The sequence below is a fragment of the Diabrotica virgifera genome, chromosome 2, assembly GCF_917563875.1.
Source record: "Diabrotica virgifera virgifera chromosome 2, PGI_DIABVI_V3a".
Lineage (NCBI taxonomy): Eukaryota > Metazoa > Arthropoda > Insecta > Coleoptera > Chrysomelidae > Diabrotica > Diabrotica virgifera.
In genome coordinates this window covers 230724371-230748959 of record NC_065444.1, presented here as the reverse complement: position 1 = coordinate 230748959, position 24589 = coordinate 230724371, and the positions used below count along the sequence as shown (strand labels likewise).

At 33.2% G+C, this 24589-nt stretch overlaps 1 protein-coding gene across 1 annotated transcript in view; it reads right to left on the bottom strand.

Moving 5' to 3' along the window:
* Nucleotides 1–22914, bottom strand: part of LOC126880478 (ionotropic receptor 75a-like) — a 42651-nt gene extending 19737 nt beyond the window's left edge. The window contains exons 1-6 of the mRNA XM_050644338.1: nt 22720–22914; nt 18736–19085; nt 16974–17149; nt 12112–12353; nt 10443–10727; nt 8306–8462 (exon numbers count right to left, since the gene is read on the bottom strand). Of these exons, the coding sequence (XP_050500295.1) occupies nt 8306–8462; nt 10443–10727; nt 12112–12353; nt 16974–17149; nt 18736–19064 (1189 nt within the window). The 5' untranslated portion in view covers nt 19065–19085; nt 22720–22914. The remainder of the gene's footprint in view (nt 1–8305; nt 8463–10442; nt 10728–12111; nt 12354–16973; nt 17150–18735; nt 19086–22719) is intronic.
* Between the last annotated feature and the right edge of the window lie 1675 nt (nt 22915–24589).

The window sequence follows — 24589 nt, the reverse complement described above, 5'->3', positions numbered from 1 at the left end:
TTCTTTTTACATGAGACGCCTATCATGTTACAACTTCACTATATTTGATATCTCTCACAAACATGGCTATAGTTTTTTGTGGCACGAACGTATCACAAGCAGAGGATTTAATGAAATATGTACGTGTCTTTGACAGTATCTAAAGAAACATGGACCTCAATATGAGTACATATTTTACTCCGATAATTGCCTGGGCCAAAACAGAAACAAGTTCATTGCTTGCTTGTTTTTATATTGCTGTCAAAACTTAGCAATGAAAAGCATAACCCACAAATGCTTAGTAGTTGGACATACTCAAAATGAGGGTGATGCGATGCACGACCTCACAGAATAAGAAAAAAAAGATACCTAAAAGGAAACCCGCTCTATATTTTATCGCAAATGCTATGCAAATAGCCTGGCTAAGAAAACTTCCGATAAAAATATCGGAAAATAAATGAAAGGCAGAATTTACAAAACAGTCATTAGACCAATAATGAAATACGCGTCACAAACACGACCTGATACAGATAGGACAAAAAGATTGCTCGAAACAGCGGAGATGAAAACCCTTCGAAAAAGCAATGGTAAGAAACTATGGGACAGAGCTAGAAGTATAGATATACGACGGAGATGCAAGGTGGATAACATTAACAACTGGGTAAGAAACAGAAGAATAGAATGGAATGACCACATAAGCCGAATGACAACAAATAGTGTAGTCAGGACAGAGAGAGACAGTTCCCCAATAGGAAGATGATCAGTGGGAAGACCACGAAAACGATGGAACGACAACTTACTAGAGGCACATTGTAAAAAGAGACAGGGTCATTTCTATACAAAAAGAACAAGAAGAGAAGAAGAAAACTGGACGGCTTGGTACGCTACAGAAGAAATTGCCGAAGTGTATGAAATTTTTAATATAAATGAAGCCGGAGACAAAATAAAATGGAGCGAAATACAAATTCTAAGAGTTGAGAAAGACCAGCCACACAAAATAAGATAGTTATAATAATAAGATAATTCAGAATTATTTTGATTTTATTATATTTTTTCATAACAAGGAAACAATAATGATTTTATAAGAAAAAAATACTTAGATAATTTTAATTGAGTTCCATACAAATACCCTATACAAAATGCACTAACTGTTAAAAAAATCATGTATCGAGAGTTTCATAGTGCACCAACTCAAAAAAAAAATCTGAATTCTTTAAAAAAAAATTAATCAAAAATTATCATCTAAAAGAACCATAAAATAAACATATAATTCCAAAATTTTGTTCTATTTGAAAATCAAATGGACCATTTACAACAGATTAAAAATATTTGCTCCCAGAGAAAATAAGTTAAAGTCGATTTGTGAACAACTATGTTTTTTGAGTTGATGCACTCTGATACTGATGTATCGATATGTGTACTTAATAATATTAATTAAACTGATGGAACAGACTGGCTTCCGCAAGTTATATAATAGTACCTACATCAAACCATCTGCTGACAACGAGAACATTTTATAGATAGGGAAATGATTAGTTTCTTCTTACGATGTCTATCGGTTACATGTGCTGGACACTGAAATGTCTATTTTGATTTTGTCGACTGCTGCCCTAAAACTCTGTTAGTGGTTAAGTTAAACCATTTTCATAGGTTATGACGCCAGAATAAACACTTTATCACACTAAACTCTTTGTAGAAGAAGTGACAATACGGGATAATACGTAGCATTTTAGTAAAGGAACTTTTATTTTCAATTCTATATCGTGACTATTAAAGATTTCTTTCATTTTGATGAAAACTAATCTTGCCTTCTCCATCCTTATCTTAATTTCCATCGAGTGTTCCCACTGTTTATTCAAATTTGCACCCAAATACAGAAATTGGTGATTTGTGATGTAGGTTGTTATATATATATAGTTCAGCTCAACAGGCCTTAGGGGCCCAAGGCTTCAATTGTTTTCTTCCATTTCTTTCTGTCTTGTGCTAGGTTTTTCCAATCTTGTACCCTCAGCGACTTCAGATCTTCTTTTGCAGACTCCAACCATCTTCTTCGGGGGCGTCCTCTTTTTCTTTTTGTTCCAGCCTCCGTGTTTATTAGTTGATTGGGAACTCTTCCTTCTTCCATTCTTGCTATATACCCAAGCCATCTTAATCTTTGAATTTTGGCGAGTGTTGTTATTTTTGGTTGTCCATATATTTGCATTATTTCTTCATTCGTTCTTCTTCGCCAGATATTCCCCTCTTTTAAATCTCCATATATCCTTCTGAGGATCTTTCGTTCCCATCTATCTAATTTTACTTCCATATCTTTATTTAATGTCCAGGTCTCGCTAGCATAGAGTACCGTAGGTCGGATAACTGTTGTATATATTCGTTTTTTTGCTTTTCTGGATATTATCTTCGACCTCAGTATCTTATTTAGACTTCCAGCACTCTTACTACCTTTCGCCATTCTTTTTGCTATTTCTTGGTTCTCTTCGTTCCTATTTGTTAGTGTTACTCCCAAGTAATCGAATTGGCCGACAATTTCGAAGTTATATTCTTTACTTGGGCTTTGTATCTTAAAGGACTGTCCCAGATGATTTTCATTTCCCTTCATCACCATATATTTCGTTTTCTCTTCGTTTATTTCCAAACCATATTCCTTGGCTGTTCTTTCTAGTCTATTGAAGATTTCTCTTAATTCTGCAGGTCTCCTTGTTATTAAGGTAATATCATCTGCGTATGCTACACATTGATGCCTGTGATGATAAACTGTGCCTTTAGTATAGATATTGCATTCTCGTATAATCTTCTCTAAAATTAAATTGAAGAAATCTGTTGATAACGGGTCACCTTGTCGCAGGCCTCTATTGGTGATAAAGCTATCCGAAACCCGTCCTTCTATCATGACTTTACTTTTAGTGTCACTAAGTATGCATTTAGTCAATCTTACTATTTTTGGTGGAAATTCAAAATATTCTAGTGTTTCATATACTTTACTTCTTTTTATGGTATCGTATGCCTGTTTAAAATCAATAAATAACATATTTAATGCTAGGTTGAATTCATATGAGATAGATAAAATTTGTTTCATTGCAAAAATTTGGTCTATTACCGATCTTTGTGCTCTAAAACCCGCTTGATATTCACCTAGACAATTTCCCACTTTTGTTTTAATTTTATTTCTAATTAATATGGCCAGAATCTTATATACTGTATCTTGTAGAGCTATTCCCCTGTAATTTCTACAATCTGTAACGTCTCCTTTTTTATGTACAGGACATAGGATAGCTTCTTTCCACTGATTGGGTATATTTTCTTTGATCCACACTTCGCATATTAACTCGGTGATTTCTTCTTGAAGCCCTTCGCCACCATCTTTTAAAAATTCTGCAATGATACCGTTTTCTCCCGGTGCTTTGTTGTTTTTTAAGTTTTCTATGATATCTATAATTTCTTCCTTGGTAGGTACTTCTTCATTCACATTTGGGTCTCTTTCTTCTTCATGTGGTAGTTGCATTTGCTCTATTTCGTCTTGATCGTCTGTGCATAATATATTCTGGAAATAATTGGCCCATCTTCTTAATTTTTCATCTATTCCACCTATCAGATTTCCCTCTTCATCTTTATAATATCTTGATGCGGTTTTGTACTGGGTTCGGTCGCGTTTTATTTCTTGGTAGAAATTCCTGACTTGTTTATTTAAAAAATCTTCTTCAATTCGGTCTAATTTCTGCTCTAGATTTAACCGTTTCTTTCTTCTACAGATCTTCTTTGCTTCCCGTCTTTTTCAGCATAGGCTTGTTTACTTTCTTCATTATTTCTCATTATGCTGTTTATTCTGGCTTTATTTCGCTCCCTAATTGCTTTCTTACAATCTTCATCGTACCAGTCTGTTTGTTTACTTTGTCTTTTTCTTAGTAATACTAAGTCGGCTGCCTCTTGAATGTTTCCCCTTAGCTGTACCCATCTGCTTTCTATATCATCTACTGTTGTCTGGCTTTCTATTTTCTGTTCAATTTTCTGCTTGAATTTTTTCTTAACCTCTTCATTCTGAAGTAGTGCACCGTTATATCTTTTCATTTTTGTGCAACTAGTCTTAGGGATTGTGGGAATTATTTGCTCCATTTTGACTTTGACCAAAAAGTGATCAGAATTTGCATCTGCACCTCTATAACTTCGGCTATCTTGTATGGCTCTTGCATGTTTGGCTTCTATTAGCAAATGATCTAGGATGTAGGTTGTTAGTTAACTAATAATAGCTGCCCTGGTGTTATCATATTTTTGCTGATATAACAAAAACAAGTCCAATATAATATGCAAACTAATCATATAGTAAAAAAAGTTCGAAGTTTTATTTCCGAAGAAATAAAACTTCTATTGGGACCAGATTCTGGTTACTCATACATTCGTGTTTTCTAATATTAGCAAACCAAACGAACAATGAATGAAATAAGACTACAGGGTAGTCTACGATTTGCACTTCACTACAGGTGTATTCATCAAGGTAAAAATTCCAACGAACTCTTTGTCTCTGCACTTAGATTGGTGTAAACTAATAGCCCAGCCGGGATAGCATTTGACCTAATACATTACGAGCATTACGAGCTTCCCCAAATTTTATTTTCCCATTCTTTGGGGGGGGGGATGAAAAGTAGTATAAATTTAAAATCTCGACTAAATTCCACCGTTGCGTTAGCCGCCATCTTGATTTTAAACGAGAACAATTTTTGATCCATATCTCCGCCATTTTTCAACTTTTCTACCAAAAACATACAGACTGAAATTGTTGAAAATGCGATTTTCTATAATTTCGTTTATTATAATTTTTTTCGTGCGGTCCATATTTTTCGAGTTATGGGGAAAAATAGTGACAGTTAGAGCATAATTATTGATTTATTGAATTATCTCGTTTATTATTAGTTTTACAACAAATTTTAACCTATACAGAAATGAAGAGAATTAAATTTTGTACCATCTTGATCTGTTTTATTTTTTTGATAAACTCAATATTTAAGGTAGTAAGTATGCGGTAAAGGCGCGAGTGTAAGACCCGATTGATTTTATAGCAAGTGTTTTTGTTCAATATCTCCGCCATTTCAACTTTTCGTTTTTAGATTTACTACAATTTTGCGAGAGAACTAGTGGCGGGTCTAAGAGGGGGGAGAATGGGAAAATTCCTCCCAACAGGGTCCAAAATTAAAAAAAAATTGTTGAAATATTAAAATATGTTAACTGACATGAAACTTAATTATCGACAGACAAATTAAACCAATAAAACCCGCTAGTTAATAAAATTAAGTGAACTTAATGCACATAAGTTATTATTTATGTCTTATGTAGGTACTTAGTTTGTTTCAAAAATTGTATAAAATATAATTCTATTTATTTTTGCTTATGTACAATTATGTCGTAAAGTTAATAAATGAGACAATTCAATAATTATGCTTCCCCTCCGCTTCCATTATTTTCCCCCTTAACTCGGAGAATATTGATCGCATAAAAAAATTGTGGAAAAGAACATGTAGGAAATTTCGTTTCCAACAATTTTAGATCCTACCGTTTTTGTCGAAAAGTTGAAAATGGCGGAGATATTAAGCAACAACGGTTCTCTTTTAAAATCAATATGCGGCTAATGCAACCGCGGAATTCAGTCGAGATTTTAAATTTACACTACTATTGACCGTAAATAAAATAAATAAATCTGTACGGAAGTCTCAGAAACTACTGTCAAGACCGATATGCAAGCCTAAGCTGTCCAACAGGAAAAAAGACAAAACATATCACAAAAGGATGTCCACAAGGATCAGTTTGTGGACCTATGTTCTGGGATGTAATGCTAGAGGAACTGTTGGAACAATTGACTATAGATCCTGAAGTGCTTGGAAGCATAGCATATGCAGATGATTTGTTGTTGATCATAGATGCAAACTCAAGAAGAGAATTAGAAAATAAATCAAATGAAGTATTAATAAGAGTAAATGATTGGATGAATAAAGTAAAATTAACAATATCAGATTCAAAAACAACATATAGTTTAATAAAAGGAAATTTAGAAAGAGATCCAATTATAAAAATTAGAGGGAAAACAATAAAAAGAAAAATGGAAACAAGATATTTAGGTATTATAATAGACGAACAAAAATTATTTACAAAACACATGAATTGTGTCTGTGAAAAGGCAACAAAGATCATGCATAGCATTGCTAGTCTAGCACAGAAGGAATATAGAATTTCGTTCCGACAGATGAGAATATACCTAAGTACAATACTTGCATCAATTGTAGGGTACGGTTCAAGTGTATGGGCACATAGATTAATAAATAAAAAAAACGCAGAAAAATTAAATAGAGCTCAGAGAGGATTTCTTGTAAGAATGACGGGAGCATTTGGAACAACTGCAACACAGGCACTCACAGTTTTAACTGGAGTAATGCCAATGCATTTAGAAACACAAAAAAGAGCATGTAATTATTGGCTAAAAAAAGAAAAATATAAAAAAATAATACAAATAATAGGATTAGATATAAGAAATAAAAGAGAATTAAAAGAAATAATAAATAGAAAAAGACAAAATGAATGGGAAAATTCAACAAAATCTAGACGTTTATACAATTTTATACCAATATTAGAAAACATTCCAAATTATTTTAATCCAAAACAAGGTTTAATACACTTTTTAACAGGACATGGACCGTACCCAACATATTTGGAAAGATTTAACTTAAAAGATGATGCATATTGTGAATGTGGAGAACTAGGTACACCAGAACATATAGTGTTACATTGTGAAAATACTATAGAAAATGAAGAACACAGAGAAATGAGAAGAAGATTAGAAAGAATTGAAATAAGAGATATATTACAAAATGAAGAATATTTTGAAATATTAAACAATCTCACACAAATAATATCTAAAAAACAACAAGAAATCTATAATAATAGAAGAAGACAACCAATAATCCAACCCTGATGAAGTTGAGTAAGATAAAGTTAAAATAAATAAAATAAAATATAAATTCAAAAATAGATATTTACAATTATAATAATAATAATTCAATATAAAATAAATAAATAAAAATAATAATTCAATACATAATTCATAAAAAAAAAAATAAAAAAAAAAAAAACTACCAACTCTCTTCTGAAAATAGAGGGACTGTCTTTATAACTTAGAAGGGAGTTGATAGTACCAAAAATATTTTAAATTGTTTATTTAAATTTGTTTGTTATACGTAATTAAGAGATTATGGCAAATTGTTACTGTAAAAATAGATTTAATAGTTGAGTAAAAAATGTAAAAATATAAAAAAAATATCTCATCTACAAAAATGTAATCCCATCAGGAAAAAACGACCTGGATTAGTCACTAGAGGCCAGGTCATATGTATAAATAATAAATAAATAAAAATAAAAAAAAAAAAATGTACTACTATTGACCTCCCCTAAAGGATAGAATTATAAAATTTGGGGCAGCTTTCAGACAATGGGGCAGCTGGGACAAGATTCAATTCAGTAATTATGCTCCCCCCACCACTTTTTACTATTTTCCCACTTAACTCGGAAAATATCAACCGCATGAAAAAAATTGTTAAAAATAAATTGTAGGAAATCATATTTGGGAACAATTTTAGTTGAAAATTGGGTAGATATTGAACAAAAACAATTGCTACAAAATCAATCAGGTCTTACGCTCGCGATATTATCACAAACGTACTACCTTAAATATTAACTTTATCAAAAAAATGAAAGAGATTAAAATTGTGTAGATTTTAATTCTGTGTATTTTTGTATGGAACCATTTTTGTCGTAAAATTAACAATAAACGAGATAATTCAATAATTATGCTCTAACTGTCACTATTTTCCGCCATAACTCGGAAAATATCGACGCCACGAAAAAATTCTAACAATATAAATGATAGAAAATCACATTTTCAACAATTTTGGTCGTTATACTTTTTGTCGAAAAGTTGAAAATGGCGGAGATATTGAGCAAAAACAGTTCTCGTTAAAAATCAAGATGGAGGCTATCGCAGCGGCGGAATTCAGTCAAGATTTTAAATTTACACTACTATTGACCTCTTTTAAAGATTAGAAAAATAAAATTTGGGGCAGCTCCTAATGCAAAGTTAGGCCTATTATTCGTCTAACTCTACTGGACTATAATATACAATTAAAATGAGAGACATCTTGTATTTCAATTCATTCCTCAGTTACCCCAGAGGTAACTATATATACTCCTCCGATGATCCCTAATGAGGGTGAAACGAACGTAAGGGGTTTATGGTCCTCTCTGAATGAATTGAAATTTAAGATGTCTTTCATTAAATACAAAATCTTACCAATTAACTTATAGCCCGGCCCAGTTTCCGTATGAAAAGCAAATAATCCTTTTCGAATATTGGCAATTCCTTCTTTAAGTGGCATGAACTGGTTTTTCATACCGGGAGGAGCCACCTTCTTTAGATATAAGGCCTTATGTATTGGCTCTTGATAAGCCTAAAAATAATTTGTTGTTTTATTTTAGGAAATACGAAATTACACAATAATTTACAATATGTCACAATTTTAGTTTAAAATATTTTTATCTTAACGTTTCGATTTCCACTTTGGAAATCGTTCTCAAAATAATCTTGGAAATTATTCGTTGGAAATCTATCAGATCTATAATGAAACAAAGATCGGTTAACTGACTTAGCAACTTTGTGCATTGAGAATGATTTGGTAAAATCATACGATTTTTTGAAAATTAGACATCTTTGCCAATCATAAAACATAAATATTTTCACTCTTCTTAATATATTCAAAATCATATAATATTTATGTTTGAGATGTTTCTTATTATTTATTATTGATAATTTTATTTCTAAAAAGGTTAAACAATTTTTTTCATTCTTCACTTTTTGCCGGGGGCCCGCTCTTCACTTCTTATCGGGGCCTTCATCCCTCTCGGCAGCATCACTCGGTATATTTATTTTGAAGTCTTAAAAAATTGTAGGGCTGGTGTAACTAAGCGGTAGTGTGCTTGGCTCGCGTGCCGGTGGTCCGGAGTTCAAATCCTATCGCAGGCAAGAACAACTAGACATTTTTAAAAATGTTTATAGGCCCCAGGTCGACTCAGCCTGAATAAAATGAGTACCTTGGGTAAAACCAGGGGTAATAATATGCGGTTGAAGCGTAGCACTGGCCCTGTTACCTTCCCTATATACCGTAGGCCCTAGATATAGCAGAATACCCTGCGATACTCCCAAAGCCACGTGAGCGGTATAAAACGGGAGACTATTATTATTATTAAAAAATTTGTATTTATTTTCGATTAACAAATAATAATACGTAACTTTAAAAAATTTTATGTTTAATCTTCTTCTTCTTAACGTGCCCTATAAGTCCCCTTGACGTTGGCGATTAACATCGAGCTATTCTAAATAGGTGTTCTGCTTTCTTTATTCCTGTCCACTCCCGGATATTCTTCAACCAAGAGACCTGCTTTCTACCAATTTCTCTGCGTCCTTCGATTTTACCCATCATAATAAGTTGAAGAATATTATACCGGTCACCCCTTACTACGTGTTCAAAATAGGTCAACTTTCTATATTTGATGTTATCAAGCAGCTCGCGGGCAGCATTTGCTCTCTTAAGGACTGCCACATTTGTCAGTATAGCCGTCCATGGCATTTTCAGTATACGTCTGTGCAGCCACATCTCAAAGGCCTCCAAACGGTTATTGGTGGATATTTTTAATGTCCATGCTTAGACACCATACAATAGGACTGACCAAATGTAACATTTAATCATGCGCTTTCGAAGTTGAAGTTGCAAGTTATCATTACAGAAGAATGACATCATTTTTAAAAATGTCGTGCGGGCTATCTCGATTTTACACTTTATCTCTTTATCTGGATCTAGTTGTTCAGTAATATGGCAACCAAGATATTTAAAACTGGGTACTCTTTGAATTATATGACCATCAACATATAACCGTGCATATTGATGGGCCAAACGGCTAAATACCATGTATTTGGTTTTTGAACAGTTTATGTTTAGGCCAAACTCTCTTCCCACTGTATCAATGGCATTTAAAAGGTGTTGTAGTCCATTCATATCATCACTTAAAATAACGGTATCGTCTGCATATCTGATTGTATTTATCAGAATTCCATTAATTTTCACACCCCATTCCAAATTTTGCAGCGCTTCCTTAAATGTTCTGTCTGAATATAAATTGAATAACAGTGGGGACAGTATACAACCCTGTCTGACACCTCTTTGTATTTTGCATATTTCTGTTGATTTTCCATTTATGCAAGCGGTCGCTGTTTGACGCCAGTATAATTTTTCTATGATTCGTACATCTTGACTATCAACTCCTATATCCATTAATATTTTAATTAATTTGTGATGTTGTACTCGATCAAAGGCCTTCTCATAGTCAATAAATACAGCAAAATCTACTTACGTTAATAGCGTTAATCTACTTACAGCAAAATAAAACCTGTTATATACAGTATCGTCTACTCCGACTCCTAGCCTTGAATCTAGCAGATCTTTCACGGTCTGTATATTTGATGATGATGACTGGAGCAAAGCAACAATGTTGGCTGCGTAAGATGTGTACAAAAACATTAAAGAAATGAACAAAATTATCGTGGTAATTCGTCCAGGTATACTAGTTGGTACAATATTTGATGCTTGCTGACAAAATGCTCCATAAGATAGAAGAGCTACTTCAGCAATAGATACTTCGTTATTGGGTGACAACTGGTCCTACAAAATTAATTTAAATTAATAACAATACTTTATATTCATATATTAATGTACAGTATGCTGCAAAATGGGCAGTACTGAAATAAATATTAAAATAATAATAATAAATAATCATTTCGTTATGAACCGAAACATGAGTCGTCTTACTTTAGTTAGTTCAGAGAGCGCCAAAAGCACTCTAACTAGTTTATACCCTTATTGAGGTTTCCTCAGAGACCACATATTTGATTTTCTCCTTATTTGAACCTTCTCCTCGGTTTTCCTCTACCTCCTCTTCCATCAACTTCTAACAGCTGTATCTTTCTTACCACATAGTTTTCATTTCTTTCTACGTCTAAGGCGGCACCTACATTGGATCCGTATTTCTCCGATTTCTGATCCGATCCGATCCTATATCGACCGAAGTCGAACTGCTTCTCTGCTGTAGCTTCTCCTATCAATCACCCGATATCGGGCGATTTACGGATCCAATGTAGGTGCAGCCATTTAATACCATGAGTTTATGAAAAAACAAAAGATGTAGATCTTTGAAACACACTCAGTGATCAAAAGATCCACAGGTACTGGTTTAACGACCACTCGTACTAAATCAAACAAATGAAATAGAGAATGTGGAAAAATCCCCTTACGAATAACTCACACATCCACTATTTCTGGCTGGGAAAAATTTTTCGAATAGAATCAAACCATGAGTTTGTTTTCAAACCGACGTCTGATTGGATTGGATCGGAGAAATACGGATCCAATGTAGGTGCAGCCTAACGTGACCAAACTATTGCGGTTTTTGTTCTTTAATCTTTTTTGAGAGTGTAGTCACTCTTGCCCTTTCCCTAATCAAGTCGCTCCTGATCCTGTCCCTTTTAGTCTTACCCAGCATCCACCATAACATTTTCTTATTTCAGCTACGTCCGTCTTCTTTTTCTAAATATTATTTATAGGCTACATATTCTTCATCTTTGGTAAGTTTGTCTATCCAAGAAATCCTCAACATGTGGCTATGGTATCATATTTCTAAGGTTTCATGTAGCTATAACACCATATTTTTTCATCGGTGGCGCTTCAGTATTTTATTTTTTTTATGTTAACATCAAGTTTAAACTCAGAGACAAGAGTCATTCTAGACATTCCAGACTATCTGCAAAAATGTCAGTATCGTCAGCATATTTTATGTGACACAATCATTTGTATTTTATATTCGCTCATATATATTAGTTAGTATGTTTATAATGTGCTCTGAATATAGTGAATAATATTGGGGGCAGTATACGTGCATGTCGCATACCTCGAATTCTTTAGCATTGTTAAAAGTATGTACCTACCGTAGAAAAGAGTAACTGAGTAAAGTACCAAGTTCAACAAAGAAGAAATAAGAAATTAAAATTACCTCATGACAAAAATTAGACTTTCTTTTATACTCCCATTTCATGATAAAGTATAGCACTAAACCAGTTATAGTTACTAATGCAATTGTTGATGCCCATACTTGTCTGTTAAAGGGTAGAGTAAAGACATTGGTAACATATGACAATTTCGGTTCTCTAAATATAAACCTGGAATATGTTGCAGTCGGCATAGCAATATAATCCAGTAAATCGATTCTTTCTTCTAAGATAAATAATGGTGTTCCTAAAAAAGATGTCTAAATATCTTAATATGAGATAAATTTTAAGAAAAAGATTGCTTTAGAATTTCTATTTGGTGTTTATGGTAGTCCCATTTGGTGGCCATAGATTAAGTAGGAAATATAATCTATTGCAGTTTTTTATCACCTCTACATTTGCGCTCCATCATCTTCTTTTTAAATAAATTGTTCAAAAACATGAGCAGGTAGATGTTCGACACTGTTCCATTTAGATTTTGTGAATATCTCTACTTGTCCTTTATGTCTTGGTACTATATGCTATTTTATCAGTCATATACGTTGGTCTGATATAAGTTCCTCTCCTTATTACTTGGTAGGTACCTTGAGTCCTTGTCAAGGCATAATGATAGTCTAAATATTGTTAGCTATATCAATTGATTGAAATATTGTCCCAAACGGATAGATTCACGTTGGAATTTGTCCACCAGACTCTTTATTTCGTCTGTTCATCTTGTTGGAGACGTTTCTCTTGGTCTTCGCTCTTCTAGCTTTCCTTCCACTACCAATAGTTCCATAGCTGCGTTCTTCTGGTTATATAAGCAAAATAATTTAGGTGTGCGTAAGTTCTCTTTTAGGCTCTTAGGTTCTTTTTTAGGGCCGTTCCAGGATTGGTATACAGTTCTAATGTAGACCCACATTTTGTAAGTTTCGATCTTACTTCTATCAATATTTTTGAGTCCATGTTTCAGCCGCGTATGTAGCAATGAAAACGATAAGTATATTGAAAATCTGAGCTTAGTCTTCCTTGTTCTTTTCTGCTAGTCTACGCTTAATTTTTAAGAAGCAGTTGCCATTGTTGATTATCATGGAGTCCAAATAGATAAGCAAATCGGTCTACTACTTGGAAATTCGCCACTTGGTGTATGTGCGGTAGATTATTATTTGCCCTGCCTATCATCATTATTTTTGTTTTTTCTGCGTTGTTGTTTTATACCTCATCAAAGTTATCGACTTATTACTGTGGTAGTCGTATCGCAGATTTGAAATCATCAAGATTTCTTTATTTAACAGTTGATTATAACTTTGGAAGTAACTGCATGTCTCTAGATGTGTGGGGTAATGTACATTATTTTCAAGTTGAGTGTAAACGTCATAAAGGCTATCTCAACTTGTTTACTGCTCATCTAACCCTTAAACACTGATGCGGTATGCTACACCGCACCAAAAATATATTTTGTTGTAAAACGTGTTTTACAAAAGATTCCTAGAACACCATCTGTGTATTACCTTCAAGTATGTGCAATTTTACCTGCTGTCAACCGCTGCAGTTTAAAAGGGGTGATACACACGCGAGTAAGTACGCGAACTTATGGCTCGCGACCTTTTTCGCGCGTGTATCACCGCAAGTACGCGTACTTTAAGTCCGCCGAGTAAGTACGCCGTCGATTCAACAAGTTTGAAATCTTACTCGTAACCCGTACGTGTATCACTGCCACGAGCCACGAGCCTCGATCCATCATGTTATTGCGTTTAAAGTTACACTTACATTTTCACTAATTAAACAAATCGCCTAGAAATTCAATCGTTTATTGTTGAAAGGAGGCAAGTTACATTTTATAAGTTTTGAGAAAACCGTAAAACGTTATTTTAAGTTATACTAAATTATTTTGTTTATTTGTTTTTGAGTAAACCCAGTTATTTATAGGCTGTTTTATCCTCCTGATGAAAATATTACCATCTTAGCTATGATATTTTGTTTGTTTATGCCTATTATTCTTCTATTTAACAAAACCTGATCAAAAAAATAATCAAACTCTACTAAAAAACTTAGATTTCAGCAAAATTAACAGTAATAGGACAGTTTCTAAATTTTTTGCTACCGACGGCGACCGCGATCTTTAAAACCGCATACTTTAAGTCTGCCGTGTATCACCGACGGCGAGCCGAGTAAGTCCGCGATCTTTAAACTCGCGTACTTAAAGATTGCGTGTGTATCACGCGCTTTAGAATGGTTTAGTCTTTGAGCTACGTTGACGTAAAGTTTTCTTACAGTGTCACTTACCGAATGTCAGTGTTTACATTTCCTATAGTTAAAAGCATTCCAGTATATTATTTGGCTATTATCGAACTGTTTTAGGGTATTATTTTACCAATACTCAAGTTTCTTTCTAATTTAGTTTATAAATGAGTTTGTAAGAACTTCTATCATGTCCCAGGCAACCAAGTGACGTCCATAACGTCGAGGAAACCTGAATTTTTGGTTGAATATATACACGTGTTTGAACATTACGTCGTATAAACGTCTTTTGTAGGTGATTTTAAATACGTAAGATTAATGACGTTAAAATACGTTTAAAACACGTTTTCATTTCAGACAGCCCAAGTCTGACGTCACAAAAATGGGAGGATCTTAGAGTTAATGCTTATAATGTTATTGTTGTATCGTTGGTTGTACCTACTTATATTGACATGGCTCCTTCATTTATTGTTTACGTGCTTTGTGTGGTAAAATAAGATTTTTGGTGTTTTGGTGTTTATTGTCTGTTAATGAACTAATTATTATGTGTTGTTCACGATTCTTTTTGCTTTAATGGACAGCGTTACGTTAAATTAAGATATTATGCTGGATAATTTGTTAATAAAGTATTTATTAGTTTATATGTTGTTTCAGTTTTGACACAGTAAGTATACCTATATAAAAAGTGAAAATTATATAATGTTGCATTGAGGGTATCTGTAATTTCATTGTAATTCTATGCATTTTTTTATAAAGTCTTTCATTTGGTTTTACTTTTAGCCTATAAGCTAAATTTAAAACAGTTAAATACAGGGTGTCCAGAAACTCTACCGACAAACGAAGACAGGAGATTCCTCAGATAATTTTAAGACAATTTAACCCAATTCACCTAGTCCGAAAATGCTTCTTAAGGGAGCTAGAGCTCTTTGAAGATGGCGTCATGAAATTAGTTTTTCTTAAATAACTCCAGAACGCTTCTATTTAGAAAAACGAAAATTGGTACGCATATTTACTTTTCATAGATGAATCGATTCCATCCATTGCAAATTTCTAGTAGCGGTCATAGGCGTCCGTTTTGGGTAGAGCAACGGGTGTTTTATCGCATACTTTTACACATTTTTGATACCGGATTATTAAATTGTCAGGTATTCTAGTACTAAAAGGTACTCTTGCCTGAAGTCGGTAGGACACCCCGTTTTCCAGGAAAATCGATTTGAAAGTTTTTCGTTTTTGGAATTTGAAAAAAAATTGAAAGAACTTTTCAACAAAAAACGAAGTATTTTACCAACATAAATTAAGAGTAACTTTTAGTACTCGAATACCTCATAATTTAATAATCTAGTGTCAAAAATGCTCAAAAATTCAAGACAAAAAAGTTATGCTATAAAATAACTGTTGACCTACCCAAAACGGACGCCTATGACCAGTACTAGAAATTCGCAATTAATGAAATCGACTTATCTCTGGAATATAAATAAATGTACCAGTTTTCGTCTTTCTAAACAGCTTTTTTTTCAAATTTTTTTTTTAATTAAAAAAGCGAAAAATTTTCAAATCGATTTTTCTAGAAAACGGTGTGTCTTACCGATTTAAAACAAGAGTACCTTTCAGCACTAGAATACTTCACAATTTAATAATCCAGTGTCAGAAATGCATAAAAGTTAAAGATAAAAAAGTTATGCGATAAAATAACCGTTGCCCTACCCAAAACGGACGCCTATGATCGGTACTAGAAATTTGCAATGGATGAATTAGATTTATATCTTGAAAATAAATGCGCGTACCAATTTTTGTTTTTCTAAATAGAAGCGTTCTGGAGGTATTTAAGAAAAACTAATTACAAGACGCCATCTTCAAAGAGCTCTAGCTCCCTTAAGAAGCATTTTCGGACTAAGTGAATTGGGTTAAATTATCTTAAAATTATCTGAATAATCTCCTGTCTTCGTTTGTCGGTAGAGTTTCTGGACACCCTGTATATATAAATATAAATATTTGCAATACCAACAATGCCCATACGAATAATTATTATTGTGTATTTTTAAAACCATAAAATAAAAAATAATCTAAAAAAAACGACATAAAAACTACGTTTTTGGTATCACGTATCTAAAACGTGATAAAAATGACGTCCGTTATGGTGGGACATATTCACGTGACTTTCGACGTCTAAAAAACGTGATAAACTGACGTCGTTTGGTGATAATTATGACCTTTTCAACGTTTTGTAAACGTTATTTGGTTGCCTGGGGTTTTTAATGTTATGCATGCGTTGATAATTTTCATTAAATAATAAAGTTTATTTTATTTGGAGCAGTACTTTATTCTACAACAGTGTGAATAATCATTTAGTAGTTGATGTAAAATACAAATAAAGTGATATAAGATAAAATATTGAAAACAGGGAGAATAGGCAACGGTATGTCAGAGTCCTGAAACATCCATGTCAGTAGTTAAGGTTTAAAGAACTTATTTGTGGTTGAACTAAATTATTTTCTCCTACTTATTCTGGTCTATGAAATAATATTTAATTTAATCGTATTTACTTTTTTCCTACTTGTTTTTTTTTGGATACACCTCTATTGCTTTATACGTAAATACATACCCTTTTCCTAATTATTTGCGTACTTAAAATTTTATGTTATACTACCTCCAATATCGACTTCCTTTCTTAAAAGATGACCCATCATTCCAGAATAATCAGAATTATTAACTTTGTATCCCCAAGTATCCTCAAAGGATAAATTTAGTTTTGCATTTATAAAATCTGCTACATGTTCCAATAAAAAATAGTTAACTTTAGTAATGGAGTCTACATGTTTATACCTGAAAAGTAAATTTTATGTAATTCTGACCACAGCAAAATTGACTTATTAGTGTAAAATAAATTACTCGTACAGTACCTAGTAGGTAGGTCAAACAAAATTAACAATACCAAAATAAATTGACTGAATAATAATAATTGTAGTTAAGATATTTTTGTGAAAGGTTATTAGGATGATTAACATATTCGAAATATACTTAGAGGTAACATTAAACATCTCTATTTTTCTCTTTCTCAGAAAACACCTTGCAAACAAACCAATATCTGGGAAAAATTCGTTGCACAATAAATTTAAATTCAACTTATTATCTGCCTCAAAGGATATCATCGTTCCATGAAATTTGAAATAATTAAATGCGTTGGCGAGAGCATACTGTTACGCTCGCTACGCTACTAATCCCCATACTAACGACAGAGCTACCTGTCCATCTAGAGAATACTCGAAAAGCACGTGTCCGGCGGCCGATGACCTACTAGATAATTCGACTGCTCCAATAGTGTAGTCGAAAGTTCTAATAAAATCTAGGAGATCCAAGCAGAAACATGTATAAAATGTATATCAAATGGTAGAGAGTTAGTCTAAAATATATATTTGTATTGCCAACTAGTAAATATATCATAAAATAAATTAATTGTGTTTTTAGTATTAGGGTAGATAAATTAAAATAGTCTTAAGCTAATTGTAAAGTAAAAACAGTTCAAATAAAATGATTCTTTCTAATTTCTAAGTCATCAGACTATTGACAAACTAGATATAAAGACATAACATAGCTATATAGCTCATATCGAGACGCCCATACTGACACAAGAACCTTAGCTTAGGTCCAGTAGAGAGTACCGAATGTAAAAATATCGCACTAATTGACTGCTAAGGTCTAAAATCCATACAGTTGGTTTTTATCTATCTGGTGGACAGTGGTGGACAACTCTTTTAGAATCCTCACGAACCACGAAAAGTGTACTCACTTGCTCTTTGAAATCTTACGCAGATACTAACAAAGACTAGTTTCAGGCAAAAATAAACTGATTGCTTGTGACTGAATAATCAAAAGGACGATCCATTCATTGGTAGAGCATACACCCAACTTAAGATGTGCTGAAGATACCTTACTTATCTCTCCAAGTTAGCAATGACTGGATTTCGAATTTTAGCAACTTGGACAGTTTAAATATGGCAGGAAACAGGAAACAGAAACCTTAATATTTATTATCAAATCTTACTTTTGTTTTTGTGTTAAATCTTGTACAAAAAAATTGTTGTTATAATTTTTGTTTAAGTAGCTTAAATGCCTCGAAAACTAAGCCATTGGCAAAGTAGAGTCGATTTGGCAATTAGATTATAGTGTAATGTGTAGGTACTGTGTGTTATGAGTAAATGTCTTGTTACTTAGTAAAGTCTACTGCATTGTCTTTACAAAGATACGCTAATTGTATCCGAAATTATTTCTATTTATTAATTTTTAATACTGAAAAATTTCCTACGCAGCTGGTATTCGACCTGCTGAGCTCTATTACCACTGAGCCACAGTGGGAATAATAAAAATTTAAACATCAAATTGTAGCAATATTTAAATGTATAAACACATACCTTCTGTCAGTTAAATGTTTGTAAGTTTCATTGTGGGTAATCACTATACACACTTTGAGAGTAATTCCTTTTAAATCGTTTCTTCTTTTTGCAATATTTTTTTCTATACCAAAATCATCCAAGCCATCTTTAGTCCAGAAACCTGCATTCTCTTTCTGAAGTGGTAATGTATGATGATACTTAAAAATTTTCGTTAATGTTGCTTCAGTATCTTGAAAATAGCAGAGAGTGACATCACTGTCGACCAGTATATCTAAATTTTGTAACGTATTCTCTAGTAAACCTTCTAGAGGAGTTGAATGAAAAAGTATCCATTTAAATGGAAACATGAAATAGTTACGGTCGTTAGCCTGAAAACAATCAAAATATAAGTAAGATTAAGATTTATTGGTAAAACAATATAAGTAAGATTAGGAAGGAAAAGGCAGTTTCTGTTTTTATTTGATCCAGAGTTGGACCACCATCTCCAGATAGCTAGTTCAGCATTTTTTTTTTTAATATGCTTTATTGTCACTGAAAATTTTTACAATTTTATGGACAAAGCTTACATACAGTCAAAAGAAAAATAATATCAACAAGAAATAACAAATAACAACTACAATTCAATAAAATTAGATAAATCGTCAATATACAGTAAATAAGATATAAAACCAAAGACAAAAACAATTAATTGCAAAATTTATATACATTGCAAATTGAAAGTTGAACATACTTACAACAACTAAAATACAACATTAGGAATTGACAGTTTAAGCTACTGCGTATGAAACCCAATTTTCTTAGTTATTCATTAAGAAATTCTTGTATTGAATAATATGGTCTTTCAGATAGATAGGCTTTTGTCAGTTTACGGAATTTTGGGAAAGATGTTGCAGATTTAAGTTGTAAAGGCAGATGGTTGTAAAGTTTTTTTGCGAAATATAATATAGATTTCTTTACTAACTCAGTGCATGGGATCGGTAAATAAATATCAAAGATTGAATTTCTGGTGGAGTAAAGATGATTGGGCCTTGCTGGAAAGGCATGAAGGTGTTTACGAATTAAACAAACCGTTTCTAGAATATATAAAGATGGAAGTGTTAAAATTCCGTGATTCCTGAAGTAACTTCTGCAATGCGTAGATCTTCTGAGGCAAAACAAATACCTTATTGCTCTTTTTTGCAATTTAAAAATAACATCAAATTGAGCAGCTGTACTAGAACCCCAAAAAGGAAGACCATACCGAAGATGAGACTCGAATAATGAAAAATATGTTATTTTAGAAGATGCTAAATTGAGTTCCCTTGAGACAGATCTTATTGCAAAGCAGGCTGAGGCGAGTTTCTTACTTAACGAATCGATATGAAGGGACCATTTGAGGTTGCTGTCTAAAAAAATACCAAGAAATTTTACAGAATCAACGGTACTTATCTGACTGTTATTAAGAGGCAAAGGTTGAAGAGCTGCTTTATAGGATAATGCTACTGTTTTATCTACATTAAAAGAGAGTAAATTAGAGTCAGACCAGGTCTTTATCGTCAGTAGATCCGAAGTTATAGTTTCATGAAGAGATGCTATAGTTGAGTTGCTCCAAGTGATACTGGTATCATCAGCAAAAAGAAAAATTTTCCTATCGATTTTTAAATTAGTGATGTCATTTATAAAGATAAGTAACAGAAGGGGACCCAATACTGAACCTTACGGTACTCCACATACAATGTTTTTGAGACTAGAGTCAGTATCATTTGCTCTAACTAGTTGTTTCCTATTATTCAAGTAGGATTGGAACCAATTCAAAGAAATACCTCTAATTCCATAGAAATTTAGTTTTTTAATCAAGATGTCGTGATTTACACAATCAAAAGCTTTGGAATAGTCACAGAAAATAGTGGCGGTATAAAAATTATTGTTTAGTGCTTGATAAACCTCATGTAGTACAGAAAACATGGCATCAGTGGTACATTTATTAGTTAAAAAGCCGAATTGATTTTGAGATAAAATGTTGTTATCAACGATAAAAGACATAAGTCGAGTTTTAATGAGTCTCTCAATAATTTTGGAGAGTACCGGTAGTAAGGCAATAGGTCTATAGTTGCAGGCATTAGATTTTTCGCCACCCTTATGAAGAGGAATAATAATGGCTGTCTTTAGGCACTCTGGAAATTGACCTTTTTCGAAGGAATCATTAATTAGTGAGACGAGGATCTCCAACACATTTTCTGTGAGATTAGAGAAAATTTTTATAGATTTGCTCAGCATCTCATGCGTCCTCGTTGGAGCAATGCAGTCACAACTCTAAACCAAATATCAACAGCCTGCCTGTTTAAGAGAAAACATCGCGAAGCAATGATTCCACCTTTGAGACGCAAATCAGCGACATCTCTCGTAAAACGAGAAAGACGAAAAGCCTTAGATACAAAAGTTTACTACAATTAAGATAACTGAAATAAAAGTAATAAACAATATTTTAAATCCAAGACTTTTCGTTAAGAAACTGCTTTCTGGCTGCATCCCGTACAATATAAACTCCTGGACAAAATTAACGCACCACTTTAATTAATCTAAATATTTACAATATGAACACAAAATAAAACTAAGTTACATTGAAATAATAATTTAGGTTTTCTTTAAAGACAATGGTAATAAAAGTCCGTTTCATGTTTAACAGTTTTAATTAATAAAATAGATAACTAAATTATTGATACTATTAAATTGACGAAATGTAAAAGTGTGTAATTGCGACCAAAATCTTACGTGTTCTTATTCTTACAAAAAACGAAATGTATTTATAGATAATTTGCGTCTAATCAATATAATACCCGTCTTAATTCGCCTTTTCTAAGTATTATCTGTGATGTTATAATCGACTGCCTGTATTCGTTCTAGTTCCCTACGCTAAAACCAACCCTCTTAGGCTAATCTCTTTTTTCCTGTGAAAGAACCCAATTAAAATTGGTTCAAAGTACGTACCGACCCGCCGCCGTCTTTTTCCAATAAACTAAAACTATAAAGTTAAAAGTAGTCCACTACCGTCGCCGTAATCCCCAATTCGTTCTGCACATCTGTGCCAACGTCCATATGTGAGACCCTTATCCCGTTCTCGTACTAATAATTAAGAAAAATGATATACAGGGGAATTTAAAATATAAGGTAAACTATTTACAATCCTACAATAATAAACACCTACAAATAAGTCTAACATGACTTTATCATGACCTTAATTTGCCTTATTGTTTCTTTAAGAATTTGATTTTGCCGGAAATGCGTAAATAAGCTAGCATAACTCCAAATTGCAAAAAGAAAAAAAAATCAGTAAAGTAACACAATAAAATGCATCTGGGTCAACACTAATACCGTGTAGGCCCTCCTCTACTTCTTATGACTGCATTTATGCGTCGAGGCATGCTTGATATCAAATGGCAATTGAGTTGCCATTAAGTCATTGGAATGTAAACAACTCAATTTGCACCCCACGTGTTGGGAAATTCAATACCTTACCTAAGGGCATTATTCTTGTTGCCATGTATTCATCCTAAGGCCTTTTATTTAAGTATGCACCTTTAATGCTTCCATATGATATTTAAAAGGTTTTTATCCGAATATTTCTTTGGTGGCTCAGCTGGCATCCAATCTGTCTAACACTGATGATGATTTTTTATAAAATCGAAAACGTTTTGTTGTGATGTAGCCCTTAAAGGGATTTTTAATAAAAATTTTAAACCTTTTACAAAGAATTTTTCCAATTTTTGTGATTGATGGTATACAACCAACTACAGGAAATTTTTTTCTTTTCCTTGGGGATTTAGTAACTAAATACTACCAACCCAAATACTAACCTCTCCTTGTCCTGTGGTGATTTTGATCATTTGGTGTGCCCTGCTATTAAACCAATTTTGGATCATTTGACGCTATTATTAAATTTTACACTATACATAGATACCTACACATGAAAATTGTATAAAATTACCACTGTTTTTAATGGTTAACAGAAATGTTTAAACTTACCGCTTCTAGAAGCTTCTTAAAATTTTCACATTCCAAATCTAATACAAATAATTGCTTCTGTGGGTATTTATTGTGTTGCAACTTGATGGGATCTACATCCACTACCCGAAAAAATGCTTTTTGTTTTGTTATTAATTTAAGTAGATTAAAGGACTCTACAATAAAGAAAATTATTTTTTAACGTTTACATAACATAATTGTTTTTTTTGATGGTCATATTTCAACGTGTCAAACCGACAGTTGTTAGATTTTAATTTCTGTAAATATTTTCTGTTCTTTATCGACCACCCTTTATCTATTTTGACCTACAGTTATAGTCCAAGTAATAAAGCTTAAAATAGGACAAAACTTCGCAATTTTTACAGAATAGATCGATTTGCTTGAAAATTTGAGAATAAGTAGTGGGTCCAAGGATCAAAATCTATATCATGCCGAAAGGCGCTTTTACCATAGGGGTGGTTGCCACCCCATCTCGGGGGTGGAAATTTTTTATTATATTTTGACCGCAAAAGTTGATAAAAACGTTCATTCTAAGCAAAACAGGTTCTATACATTTTTTTGATAAAATTAATAGTTTTCGATTTATTCGCTATCGAAAGTGTTAGTTTTATATCGAAAAAATCAATGTTTTTAATAAGTTTTCTGCTAATAACTCCAAAAGTTTTCGTTTTATCAAAACAACTTTACTTAACAAAAATGTACCTTTTGAAAAAATAAACAAAACCGTTTTTTAAAATTTTTTTTAAGACCAATAGTAATCGAGCTATACTTTATTATATGTTGGCTCTTCTTCGTCAAATGCTAAATATTGTAGTTTAAAAGTCAAAAGACGGGAAAACTATGCATTTTTTGAGGACAACTTGTTCAAACTAATTTAAAATAAAAATGAATAACCATTTTCAATTTCGTTGCAAAACGAAAATACAGCCGAACCATATTCCAGTCCAATCAGAGAGTGCTGCAAGCACCTCTACCGGTTTCGAAACTAATTAGTCTCTCATCAGGAGGCACATATGCTGCTCTCCCTGATCCAACCAAAACAAACCCAGCGTGCAGTCCCGAATTGCAACGAACGAAATGGCATAGATGCCCTAGCGGCAACTGCTAGCAAAAGACTAAGTTTTCACTCTAATGGCATACAACATATCCCACCAGAATGAAAACAATGGGAACCTTCTCTGGTTACACCTCCGAGGCTTCTACAATTTGCAAGCCATACGGATGCTGAGACTAAGGAAGATGAGGGAATTCTACAATTTACAATTCACGTCACATCTGCTCAGCGCGGTAAAGTTCCAACGAGACTGGTTCCCTTCATACTCCACACAGAGTAAATGTAAATCAAAAATGAATAACCATTTTCAATTTCGTTGCAAAACGAAAATACAGCCGAACCATATTCCAGTCCAATCAGAGAGTGCTGCAAGCACCTCTACCGGTTTCGAAACTTATTAGTCTCTCATCAGGAGGCACATATGCTGCTCTCCCTGATCCAACCAAAACAAACCCAGCGTGCAGTCCCGAATTGCAACGAACGAAATGGCATAGATGCCCTAGCGGCAACTGCTAGCAAAAGACTAAGTTTTCACTCTAATGGCATACAACATATCCCACCAGAATGAAAACAATGGGAACCTTCTCTGGTTACACCTCCGAGGCTTCTACAATTTGCAAGCCATACGGATGCTGAGACTAAGGAAGATGAGGGAATTCTACAATTTACAATTCACGTCACATCTGCTCAGCGCGGTAAAGTTCCAACGAGACTGGTACCCTTCATACTCCACACAGAGTAAATGTAAATCAAAAATGAATAACCATTTTCAATTTTGTTGCAAAACGAAAATACAGCCGAACCATATCCCAGTCC